Source organism: Patiria miniata, unplaced genomic scaffold, assembly GCF_015706575.1.
Source record: "Patiria miniata isolate m_02_andy unplaced genomic scaffold, ASM1570657v1 HiC_scaffold_27, whole genome shotgun sequence".
Lineage (NCBI taxonomy): Eukaryota > Metazoa > Echinodermata > Asteroidea > Valvatida > Asterinidae > Patiria > Patiria miniata.
In genome coordinates, this window is record NW_024037066.1 from 1,116,040 (window position 1) to 1,129,509 (window position 13,470).

The window sequence follows — 13,470 nt, forward strand, 5'->3', positions numbered from 1 at the left end:
ACCACTATTTTTAAAAAGCAGAAAAAGGACCTGTCAAGTCAGGGGACTGAAACCTTGCAGATGGGTCCTCCGGCTGAAGACAGAGACGAAGCCAAGAGTCCGTACACCCCCCCCCCTTCCATCTTCCAGCCGAAGACAGATACGAAGGCAAGAATCCGTACCCCCCCCCCCCTTCCTTATTTAAAAGCTACAGTATAAGACGAGGATGCTGACCACCGGATATGATAGAAAACATCGGGGGGCAAAACTGAGATCTTTTGTACGAAGCACGTTCTGCGTCATATCCAATAAAAAATATCCAATGTAAAATTTGAAAATAATGAACGTGCTTCGCATTTTGGTCTTACTAGCACGGGAAGATTATTAGAGTGTAATTGGGAACCATAAAGCCTAACTACATGTATACAAAACAAAAAAGATATATACACGTATATATTTATAGACATGGATATGCCTTCATATTCATTCGATATTTTCATTTGTTGTATTTTTGGAGCTGAAAATTACTACGCATTAATGTCTGTTGGCATTTTGATAGCTAAGGCGCGGAACGTTAATTGCGTGGTGTGGTTTACTGTGGAGGCCTGATTAGAGCTCAAAGCTGAGAAAAACACATTGTCGAAGACATGAACAAAAAATACAAGTGAATACAATTTGTATTCACAGATATAGCGTGAACAAAAAATACAACCGAATACAAATGTTGGTCCAACTTATTCTTTGTGATTGAGTCATTTGAGTGTGATAGGCCGACTGATAGGCCTATAGGTTTGTGCACAAAACCCCAGACGCTTGGGGTTTCGTGTAGCATGATTGCCGGTGTAGCAAGAATTTAGGTTTTATGAACTGCGGACTCATTGGTAGTATTGCACATGCTCATGCATCGATAATTAGGAGAGGGACTGGTCACGTGAGAGGGTTTAACCAATAAAAAGGGGAAAAGAGTCCGATTTTCACACGAGTCCGATTTTCATATGACACCGGACCATTTTTTTCGGCAGTGTGCTAGTAATACAGCACAGATACTGGTCAATACACCGTAAAGACTACTTCTGTCAACGCGGATCACGATCTGCCCAAACGAAGTCGGCTTAAGTGATGAAGAAAAATAAAACACGCATTGTGAAGACGATTACTCAAGAAAAACACATTGCATTGAATTGAAATTGCGTCCAGTAATTGATCGTAATATACGACACAACAAATTTGAAAATCAACAGAAACCGAAACAAAAATAAAACACGCACATTGTGGTCTGTGGAGATGATAACTCAAGAAAAACACACTGTTGCACCAAATTGAAATTTCGTCCAATAATTGTTCGAGATATGGGACACGACCAGTTTGAAAATCGACGAGAACACTTGTACTTAATATGTACTTAATGAATTAAATATGATTTAAAGAAATACAATGAACAAATCGCGAAAAATTCAAGTCACTTTTTAATTGAACATGAATAAAGCACTCGTTGTGGAGACGATAAATCAAGAAAACATAAATGCATTGAATTGAAATTCTGTCCAATAAATGGTCAAGATATGGGCCATAAAATGTTTGAAAATCGACGGGAACCATTGCAGAATAAATTTAATGTGATTTAAAGGAATACAGTGTACAAATCGCAAAAAAAATCAATCTGAATTCAAGTCACTTTTTAATTGAACATGAATAAAGCACTCTTTGTGGAGACGATCAATCAAGAACCAAGTTGCATTGAATTCAAATTGCGCCCTATAATTGATCGTGATGTACGACACATTAGTTAAAAAAATCAACAAAAACCGTTGAAGAAAAAAATGAACACAACAAAAACAAAAACTACAGTGTGTAAGGGCACTCCCGTACATTTTACCAACATCAATTTCTTCCAATAGAGGGCGCGCTACACAAATAGTGGTCACCACCGTAAAGCAACGCGGATCACGATCTGCGCAAACGAAGTTGGCATGCATTAAGTGAACAAAAATAACACACAGTTTGTGGAGATGATAACTCAAGAAAAACACATTGCACTGAATTGAAGTTTCGTCCAATAATTGTACGAGATATGGGACACAACCAGTTTGAAAATCGACGAGAACACTTGAAGAATAAATTTAATATGATTTAAAGAAGTACAGTGTATAAATCGCGAAAAATTCAATCTGAATTCAAGTCACTTTTTAATTGAACATGAATAAAGCACTCTTTGTGGAGACGATAAATCAAGAAAACCAAATTGCATTGAATTAATATTGCGTCCAATAATTGGTCAAGATATGGGCCATGAAATGTTTGAAAAATCAACAAAAACCGTTGAAGAAAACAATGAACACAACAAAAACAAAAACTACAGTGTGTAAGGGCACTCCCGTACATTTTACCAACATCAATCTCTTCCAATAGAGGGCGCGCTACACAAATAGTGGTCACCACCACCGTAAAGCAACGCGGATCACGATCTGCCCAAACGAAGTCGGCATTAAGTGAACAAAAATAGCACACAGTTTGTGGAGATAACTCAAGAAAAACACATTGCACTGAATTGAAATTTCGTCCAATAATTGCTCGAGATATGGGGCACAACCAGTTTGAAAATCGACGAGAACACTTGAAGAATAAATTTAATATGATTTAAAGAAAACCAGTGTACATATCGCGAAAAATTCAATCTGAATTCAAGTCACTTTTTAATTGAACTCGAATAAGGCACTCTTTGTGGAGACGATAAATCAAGAAAAACACATTGCACTGAATTGAAATTTCGTCCAATATTTGTTCAAGATATGGGACACATCCAGTTTGAAAATCGACGAGAACACTTGAAGAATAAATGTAATATGATTTAAAGGAATACAGTGTACAAATCGCGAAAAATTCAATCTGAATTCAAGTCACTTTTTAATTGAACATGAATAAAGCACTCTTTGTGGAGACGATAAATCAAGAAAACCAAATTGCATTGAATTCAAATTGCGTCCTATAATTGACCGTTGAAGTAAAAAAATGAACACACCAAAATAAAAAACTTCAGTGTGTAAGGGCACTCCCGTACATTTTACCAACATCAATCTCTTCCAATAGAGGGCGCGCTACACAAATAGTGGTCATCACCGTAAAGCAACGCGGATCACGATCTGCCCAAACGAAGTCGGCATTAAAGTGAACAAAAATAGCACACAGTTTGTGGAGATGATAACTCAAGAAAAACACATTGCACTGAATTGAAATTTCGTCCAATAATTGTTCGAGATCGACGAGAACAATTGAAGAATAAATTTAATATGATTTAAAGAAATACAGTGTACAAATCGCGGAAAATTCAATCTGAATTCAACTTCAAGTCACTTTTTAATTGAACATGAATAAAGCACTCTTTGTGGAGATGATAACTCAAGAAAACCAAATTACATTGAATTAAAATTGGGTCCAATAACTGAACAAAAATAAACATACTTTTATGGGGACAGCTCACGAAAAAACACATTGCACTGATCGCGATCCGCGTTGACAAACGTTTTCACGGTGGTGACCACTATTTGTGAAGCGCGCCCTCTTTTGGAAGAAATTGCTGTTAGCAAAATTGATTGCCTTTATAGTTTTTGTTTTTGTTGTATTAATTTGGGTTTTTTTTAACAGTTATTGTGCTATTGTTTTTTTTTAAAGCTATCGTGCTATATAACACGACCAATCATTGGACGAAATTTCAACTCAATGCAATGTGTTTTTCGAGAGTATATCGTCTCCACAAAGAGTGTTTTATTTTTGTTCAGTTTAAAGTGACTTGAATTCGGATTGAAATTTTCGTGATTAGCATCAGTATTTTTTAAAAATCATATTAAATTTATTCTTCAACAGTTGCCATCAATATTTGAACCTGTCATATTATAACACGACCAATCATTGGACGAAATTTCAATTCAATGCAGTGTCTTTTCGAGAGTTATCGTCTCCACAAAGAGTGTTTTATTTTTATTTTTGTTCAATTAAAGGAGACTTGAATTTGGATTTTCGAGATTAATATGGTTTTTTTTGCCGTCAATTTCTAAACCTGTCGTGTCATATATCATGACTAAACAGTGGGCGTAATTTCGATTCAGCGCAATATGTTTTTTGCAATTTTTTTTCGTGAGTTATCATCTCCACAAAGAATGGCTTTATTTTTGTTCAATCAGAACCCTGGCAGATCGTGATTGGCTTTGAATTTTTTTACAGTAGTGACCGCTATTTGTGTAGCGCGCCCTCTGTTGGAAAATCCACGCCGTTTCTTGCGCAATATTAAAATCCAAAATGGCAGCCCCCAAGAGTAAAACGAGTGAAACGAGTGAAACGAAAGTTGACGAGGAGGACCACACAGAAACTGAAGAAGAGAGCACCTTTGCATCACTAGTAAGGAAAACGTTATTCTGTCTTTGCTATAAAAAGTTTTGTTATTAATAATGATTATACTTCAAGTTGTCATGAAGTATCGTGTGGCCTAGTTTCCGGACATTCGAAGTTGCCACGCACTAGTACTAGAGCCGTACCGTACCCCTAGCGAGTAGCGGAGCCGGCCCCATAGACGACTTAGGTAAAACTATAGAATGCAGGGCCACTTTACTCTACATCCACGCCTCCGTACGGCTGCGTGGAGGCGTGGAGCCGCAGTCGACCTACCTCCGAAAATCGATCGTGGAGTCGTGGAGCCGCAGCTCAGTCGATATCTCCGAGAATTGCGCCCTCTATCGGTGCGCGTCTCTGTGACTCCGCGACTCCGCGCCTCCGCCACTCCAGTGCCCCGCGTCTCCGCGACTAGACTCTGCGACTCCCAGACTCCGCGCCTCCGCCACTCCAGACAGTGCCCCGTCGCCCTCCTCCCTTCCTAATTTGCGAGCCCATTTAAAATGGATACGGATGCTTCGTTCTCAAAAAAATTCCCCCGACAATCGCGCCCTCTATCGGCGCGAGTCTCTGCGACTCCGCGACTCCGCGCCTCCGCCACTCCAGTGCCCTGCGTCTCCGCGACTAGACTCTGCGACTCCCAGACTCCGCGCCTCCGCCACTCCAGACAGTGCCCCGTTGCCCTCCTCCCTTCCTAATTTGCGAGCCCATTTAAAATGGATACGGATGCTTCGTTCTCAAAAAAATTCCCCCGAGAATTGCGCCCTCTATCGGCGCGCGTCTCTGCGACTCCGCGACTCTGCGCCTCCGCCACTCCAGTGCCCCGCGTCTCCGCAACTAGACTCTGCGACTCCCAGACTCCGCGCCTCCGCCACTCCGATCCGTACCGTGCCCCCAACACGTTTACAAGCACGCCCTCCCTTCCGATCCTTCATGAGAAGCTTAGAAGACAAGTGCATTCGCTGTACTTAGCACTTTTTGCAGGTTTGCATATCTATTACTCCTATCCATCCACGCCTCCAGGCAAATTAAAAAACCTTGCTCCGGCGTGGCCCTGCATTCTATAGTTGCTCCACGACTTACCCCACAGCATTGTTTATTTCTTTGGTAATCCTTATCTTTAGGACACCTCTAACCTAAGCTCTATTTTTTACAAGTTCTGTTCAAAACTGACTTTTGCAGATGACTGTCCAGTACCAAAGTGACTTTTGCAGGCTAAAGCAGTCTTTTTGCTTCATATAAACTCATGTTAGTTGTAATTTTGAAAGCACTTTCAAAGAAAATTCGACTTTCCTACCTTGTTTTGCAGTCAGACATGCATGTTGTAGTTCTCACACGCGTGAAAGCCCTACCTAATGAAAGCCCGATGCTGATTGGCTGCTAAAAAAAATTAATTAGATGATTATTTTTTATCAGCCAATCAGCATCGAGCTTTCATTGCATCAAGCTTTCACGTTTGCCATCTTGGTTTTTGAGTCTGTTTTCTGGTTGTCATCGTCATCTTTTACCCCTTAATTTCCCTCATAAATCAAAGCCCTGCCCTCTTTCCACAAAAATAAACGTGCTGATATTCAAGAAGATGTCATTGCCAATTGTTCAGATGTATCAAGGAATGTCAGAATGTCAATTTTGAGTGTCATTTAGTCAACTGTTTTGGTGAGTCTTTCCCTTCCTATATAGGAACGGGGTCCTAAAAGTAAGGATTACCATTTCTTCAAAACACCAACAAAGAAAAAAGGTACGGAAAAAAATGTTGCAACCTGACGCCACTTTTGAAAAAAATGTTGCAACCTAAGCCTGTAACTAAGCACATGATAAATAAATAGGCAGTGGATATTTTGCTGGAGACAGCAAACCTTCAGTAAATGTTAGTTTGCCGGATATGCACTGAACATGCGCAGTTACTGTTTTTTTGCACTTAAACATTTTAGTCTGGCTCCATGCCAATATTATCATTGTATTTTTGTATTCACAAGATGGGAATCAGACCATTTTATAATTTCGGACTTTATTTCCCTTTAAAAAAAAATCCTCCAGAGCCACAAATCTGAAAAAGAAAAAGTAATACTCTGCAATAAAATGTTTGAGACATGTTAAAATAATAAAAGAAGAATATTCTTATTTATTTGGGGATGGGAAAAAAAAACCTTAAAATTCTGGCGGGGATCAGGATTCGAACTCGGGACATCCCGAGAGCCATTGCTTAACCACTGCACCGACTGTGCTACACAACTTTGGTTGGAATTTAATACATGTTATAATTCAGCTCTATCTTAAAGAGTACAGCGCCCTCTGTTGATATGGATTGCCGCCGGCAAACCATTAGTAAACGTTAGTTTGCTGGCGTTACCTCCGGCAAAATATCCACTACCAAATAAATACGGTAACGAAACTTACAAATTTGACGATTGGGGTGGTTATTATATACTATAGTTTCGGCGGATTCCCAATTTCGTTGCAACACAATGACTGACCTTCATTGATATGATATATGAAGAGAAAAGTTGGGAAAACCTGACGCCACTTTTTTCTTCATATCATTATCAGGGGTGTGAAATTTCAGCTTTAGGCGAAGTAAAAAAAAACAAGTTTCTCGTCCCCGCCCGCTTCCTTTTTGGAGGCCGCCTGGATTTTTTTATTATTTTTTATTTTTGAAAAATGTAGTAAAAAAACACCAAAAAAGTCCACAAATTCATTGGAAAATAAATACCAATACCAATACAACTCTAAATGACACTGTGGGAAAAATTCCATACTGGGCCACGACTTTACCTGCCGCTAAACACATCAATTTTCACCTCACCTTGTGATTTCACCCAAGAGGAATCCAGGAAGCTGTGTTAATGCAAAAAAAATTAGGCAAAATGTGTTTTTAGAGCCCATTTTGTATGCACACGTCGTGCGGAACGAAGTTGAAGCAGCCGGTCAAAACTGATTGAAGTGTGGCTGACAGACAGCGGTACGCATGACGCATGACATCGACAACCATGACGTCGCATGAGCCGGCCAATGATAGTGCAATACGTCATTATGAATATTTATTTCTCATGAATATTTAGTTTATTTCAATGGCTACTTCAAACACGTTCAAAGATTGATTATTGCAACAGCGGTCGTTATTGCAACAGCGGTCGTGCGCGGCCTAGCGGTTAAGAGTCTCGTGTTTCAAGTAAGAGTCCGAGGTTCGAATCTCGATGAAGTAAGTCAAAGGATACAATGGAGTGCAGTCAGTGCAGTATACGAAGGGGGAAATTGTTTTGGATATGGTGATCTCTGAGAGACGAATATCAGAGAAAGTATCTAACATCGATGCATGCGCACACACAGTCATAATGACCAACTCGCAACAAGGCAGTGGATTCGCACACATGACAAGGATATATATGTTGGTGCTAATGTTTTGACACCTGTTTTCTTTGCAGGGCGTAGTAGATGTGCTGTGTGAAGCATGTGAACGTCTGAAATGGAAGACCCCAACCAAAATACAGCGAGAGTCTCTTCCACTCAGTCTGAAAGGTTGGTTTCATTATAGTTTTAAAAAGGTTTCTTCCCTGTCCCTGTTATTTTTCTCAGCTGTGAGCTTATAGATCTGATACACTCCTTGACCCTGACTCCCTGTGGGGTACTGTGGTCTAATGGTGGCCGTGGGAACAGGGGGCTTGTGTTCTTGAGCAAGGCACTTTACCACTATTGCTTCGTCCTTCGGATGAGACGTAAAGCCGTAGGTCCCGTGTGTTGTGTAATGCACGTTAAAGAACCCAGTAACACTTGTCGCTAAGAGAAGGGGTTTGTCCCAGTGTTTCTGGCAGTGGCCGCAGCACCTTATAAACCCTGGTGCCACACCTCCGGTTTAAATTCCCTGGGTGGAATATTTCGGAGGACCACCAACCAAGAACCAAGTAGTACCTAGGCATTTTTGCTGGGATGCAACCTCAATCCTGCGATATCCTCCAACTGCCTCCAAGTAAAAAATAGCACACAGCTTCAATCCTTTAAAATCATCCGTTATTTCTTGAAGTCGGCCATGGAGGGGCGACCACTGCCTCCATCCTGCAAAATCCTCCAGCAATCACTGGGAATACTTTGAGGCTGAGCCAGTGACATCCTGGAGCAGTGCGGAGGATTCCAAGTATAATCTAAGCCTATATTTATGCACGGCTGAGCAAAAACAACACAAGGTTCAGGCCTTAGACCTGGACACATTTTGCAGAGAGGATTTTTGAGGATTTTGGAAGGTTGTGTTAATACAGTCAAAGAGTGATTGTGAATAGCTAACTACCTACCGAATACAAAAAAAATAAATTGAAGTCATTCTTAATGATACTTGAATTGTCAAATTAATAATAAATAAAGCATTAATAATTATTAGTATTATTATTATTTATTAAATTACAAAGTAACAAGGCAACACAGAGAGAAAAAAAAGTGTCCCACTTTGGACGCTCAACTCATAGAATGACCCAGATATAGTAGCTAGCCCTTTGCAAACAGAAAACAAAATTGAAAAAGTATCTGTGCCCTTTCATAGTTTATTTGCAGGGTGTAAATTTTTCTGCTAAGTTGCCTACGCAGTTTTTGATCACCACGACTTGATGTAATAGATTTTCTGTTTGGTGCGTGTGCCCTTGGGCAAGGCACATTGTCACTCATTGCTTCTCTCCACCCAGGAGTAAATGGGTACCTGTGAGGGCAGAGATGGGTATTGTGATTGAATTAGCTTCCTTGCCGCTAACAGGCTGCATCGAGCTGTGTACTCCCCAGGGAGCTGAGATGGTATTTGGAATGTTTCATGATGTGCCCAATGAGCAGGGGTAATAATGATGTAGCGCCTTGAGCACCAGTCCTGGTGGATACGTGCGCTTTGTAAATATCCACTATTACATGTATTATTATTATTGTTTGAAATTACAGGGCGTGATATCATTGGCTTGGCGGAGACAGGTTCCGGTAAGACCGGGGCCTTCGCCATCCCAATCCTGCAAGCCTTGCTGGAGAGACCCCAGAGACTCTTTGCCTTAGTGCTCACGCCAACGCGGGAACTCGCCTTCCAGATATCGGAGCAGTTTGAAGCGCTGGGATCCGGCATAGGTGTCACTTGCGGTACGATAAGGACCAAAAATGATTTGGGGCGCAATTCAAAACATGACACTGCAACTTTGGAGTTGAAACCGAGATCTTAGAATATTGTTTTCTCAGAATGTACGGCATTCACAAAGCTAAGACTTCATCAGGTTAGTTGTTAACCCCTTAAGGACGGGGTGTAATGGGGACATTCCTCCACACATAGAGCAAGTGGCCCGCATGACTGCACAGCCTTTGTGTGGTAGCGGGACTGCACAAAAGCAGCAGCTGTGGAACTACCCACTAGCCGTGTGCCACGGCATACCACAGCTGGCAACTGCATTCCAATGAGGATTAGCGGCCGCGGCAATGACCGCTTCCCGTACGCATGGGGTTAAGCACCCGTCTTTAGATTTTTAGCACTTTTGTTGCTTCAAGCAAACAAAATGCACAAATGACAAATGATATACTCTACCTTTAAAACTAAATTGTTTTTTTGGACTGATTGCAGCTGTGGTTATTGGAGGCATTGACATGATGACGCAAGCTCTACAACTGGCCAAGAAGCCACATGTCATAGTAGGTAGGTCCGAACTTCACTTCATTTTCATGTACCTTTGAAATAAAACATTACAATTAAAGGGAATATACAACATTTGCAAACATCGAAAAATAAAACTACCAAGTTTTTACGAAATACCTCACTAGAATGTTGGTAAATGACAGTCTCAAGCATCTTGTAAAATTATGGCACCTGATGTGAAGTCATTTTCAAGAAAATGGTATTTTTGTATACATTTCCAACGGTGGTCGGCCGACCAGCGTTGGAAAAACCTAACTATTTTTCAACTACTGCTCCAAATTAACCATTTTTCAGTCCAAATTTTGTTTGCTATTGGTTACATGTTCATGAACGGGTGCAGGCCAGCTAGACTGGTTCCCTTGCCTTACAATTTTCCGTCATCTATAAATTGAGCCATTTTATCTTTTGTGGAGTCAGGGAACCAGACTACTTGAACATTTTTGTTTTTCTTGGTTTTTCAAACTTTTTCTAACACAAAACTTTAAAAATGTCAGTGTAACAATATTTGATCAATTATACTAACCCCTCAAATAGTTCATTTCTGAAAATTACAGCAAAAGCCAATGATGTACATTCCCTTTAAAGGCCAATGAAATCACCTGCATTTCTTATTTTTCCTTTTCAACTGATACGGTCATCAATAGCACTCCAAATCCTATAGGTGTAAAGAAAATAAATTTAAGCTTAAGTTCAGTGGGTACTATTCTTTTTGAGACAATAAAACAAGGATTTTGGGCCTTTTGCGTCTTCGGCTCTTTTGCATTGAAAACAAACAGTTATCCTGGGCAGTGTGAAAGTTTACGCAAAATACCAGGGTTTACAAAATGTATATTGCTCTTTTTACTCTGTTAGAGATGTTAGGGGCCGGTCTCAATTAAAATAGCAGGGACAACTTCTGGATAAAATCAGTCGCTTCGTCCGGAAGAAGCTCTGCATTTGTCCCGAACATGTTCCGAGATATTTTCACTTGCAACTGCTTGACTCACCGATACTGATGACTTCATTGCGGGAAGATTGCAGGGGAAGTTGTTCAGAATCCTGCAACTTACATGTCCGCAACTTGTCAAAAAATCTTGCCGGATTAAAATTGACACGGGCCCTAATTACCTGTGTCTTTACTTTTCTGTTGTTCAAGTGTAATTGTACGGGGTGCGTTAAAAAAAATATGAAACCCAAATGTCGGGACTGTTGTTTTCGTGAAGTTCTGCATGTAGCACTCTCTAAATCTAGGATATGAAAGCCCAATTCACAAGCTTTCTTTTAGTACAAGAATCATTGAAATCACTCAAGTACTTTTCAAGTTACGGAATTTTAAACACAACCGCCGTTTTAAAGTTCTGTCCACGGATAACAAAAGAAGGTGTGTGGTTATTTCAGCAAAACGAAAACAATTCACACACATCCCCGTGTGATTTGTTTTTGTTTGCTGAAAGAACACTTACCTTTTTGTGATCTGTGGACAGATTTTTTCAATGGTGGTTGTGTTTGAAATTGTATAACTTGAAAATTACATGAGTGATTTGAATGATTCTTGTACTGAAAGCAAGCTTATGAATTGGGCTTTTATATCCTAGATTTTCAAAGTGCTACTTGCAGAACTTCACTAAAACAATGGTCCTGACATTTGGGTTTCGTGTTTTTTTTTTTTACTCACCCCGTACTTTAAGTGTGTGTGTATTGAATTGAGAGGGGCCCTAAAATGGTAACTCAGATTTTCTAGTACATGTACCTCATTTGAATCTTACATGGACCGTTGGCATTCAGCAGACACCATTGAGGTGGTTTCGTTGTTGTTTTAATGCTGTAACAGTGAATGCACTGAAAGGTTAATCCAAGTGTATGAGCTCCATGCGCTACCAAAAGAGGGCGCCCTTTTACCTAGCAACGACGTCCCATGGGCGGTACGTTTCGCTGGTAGACGCGCACCATTCCTTGTGTGTGACGCGCGTACACCAGGGGATTTGTTCTATGTACACGCAGTGGCCGCGCACCCCCAACTGTACTTCCTTTGCCGGTGAGGGGGTACTTGTGAACGGAGCGGATACACAGTCCTTCCGATTGGAATATCACAGGCGTGTGGAAAAGGGCACACCTGGATTTTTCTAGGCGTGTGATTTTTCTAGGCGTGTGATTTTTCTAGGCGTGTGATTTTTCTAGGCGTGTGATTTTTCTAGGCGTGTAATTTTTCTAGGCGTGTGATTCTGTGTTGGAAGCTGGCACTGAACAATCTGGTATTTTTTTTTATAATATTCATCTTGGTAAAACCATTTCAAGAGCTCACAGAAAGGGGTAAGGAGTTATTTATTGCCCATTTCCTACCAAATTTTATATTAAAATTGTAAATGTATGCCGAGGTGTGCGGTGCAGAGGGATTCAGGCATGCGATTATTCCCAATTCTTGGGAAGCTTTTACTAGGCGTGCGATGGCATGGGGGTGCGATGGCACGCCTCAAATCGGAAGGACTGTGTATACCCGTGGAACAAAAGCGCATGGATAGCACGTAGACTTAACTTTCCAGCCATGCATGTGAGTGGATGATTAACATATTCGAGGATAATTGATGTTGTCATGAAGTTTTGCTTTATTTTGTTGGTTTCTTCCTTAGCTACCCCGGGCCGTCTTGTTGATCACTTGGAAAACACCAAAGGTTTCAGCCTTCGAGCTTTAAAATACTTGGTGAGTTCGATTTCAGTGTTCTTCGGAACTTAGAACTGTGAGAGCATACCACTCTTGTCTTACCAAGTTTACTTCGAGCCCAAATCCTGTTTGTGAATAGTGTAGAAGATGAAATCGTCGCATCAGTGCAACTAGGTCGTTTTCGATTCTGCAAAAAAGTTGTATCTTGCGCGAATACGCTCCGTGCAACATGGTTGTATCTCGCATATCGCAACGTCCTTTGACTTTGTGTGTACATCCGGGTTATTTTAAGCGAGATACGACCTTTTGATACTCAAAACTCGCATTTCACGTACATGACGTCGCACGCCATTTTAGGAGATACGACCTTGTTGCACGGACACAACGAAATGTTGAGAAGTTTGTTTTTTTGTTTTTTTGCAGGTAATGGATGAGGCTGATCGCATCTTGAATATGGATTTTGAAGCCGAGCTCGATAAGATCCTGAAAGTCATTCCCAAGGAGAGGCACACGTATCTCTACTCTGCAACTATGACTAAAAAGGTACTGCAAAACTAGGCCAATAGACCTTTTTCATGCTGCTATCATTTCAGTCATGTTCCCCGTATCCAATAACAGTACGGAATGATAATGTTTTTTGTGCAGAAAGGAACCACACTATTTTTCCTTCCAGCCTCGCTTTGGTTATGTTGATTTGAATGGGAAAAAAATCAAGATGGCCACATCATGATAATGGTCTATAGTCATGGTTTTAAAATCAGATTTTCAATAACAAATGTGTACAGTGTGGAGTTTGAGACTGCAAATATTAGAATACGGTGTTAAA

General features: G+C 40.6%; 1 protein-coding gene across 1 annotated transcript in view; it reads left to right on the forward strand.

Annotated features, from left to right (window-relative positions):
- The first annotated feature begins 4,249 nt into the window (after positions 1-4,249).
- The window catches only part of LOC119734423 (probable ATP-dependent RNA helicase DDX47), a 37,152-nt gene continuing 27,931 nt past the window's right edge, over positions 4,250-13,470 (forward strand). Inside the window, exons 1-6 of the mRNA XM_038207923.1 lie at positions 4,250-4,371; positions 7,785-7,878; positions 9,274-9,462; positions 9,935-10,006; positions 12,613-12,683; positions 13,068-13,187. Of these exons, the coding sequence (XP_038063851.1) occupies positions 4,273-4,371; positions 7,785-7,878; positions 9,274-9,462; positions 9,935-10,006; positions 12,613-12,683; positions 13,068-13,187 (645 nt within the window). The 5' untranslated portion in view covers positions 4,250-4,272. The remainder of the gene's footprint in view (positions 4,372-7,784; positions 7,879-9,273; positions 9,463-9,934; positions 10,007-12,612; positions 12,684-13,067; positions 13,188-13,470) is intronic.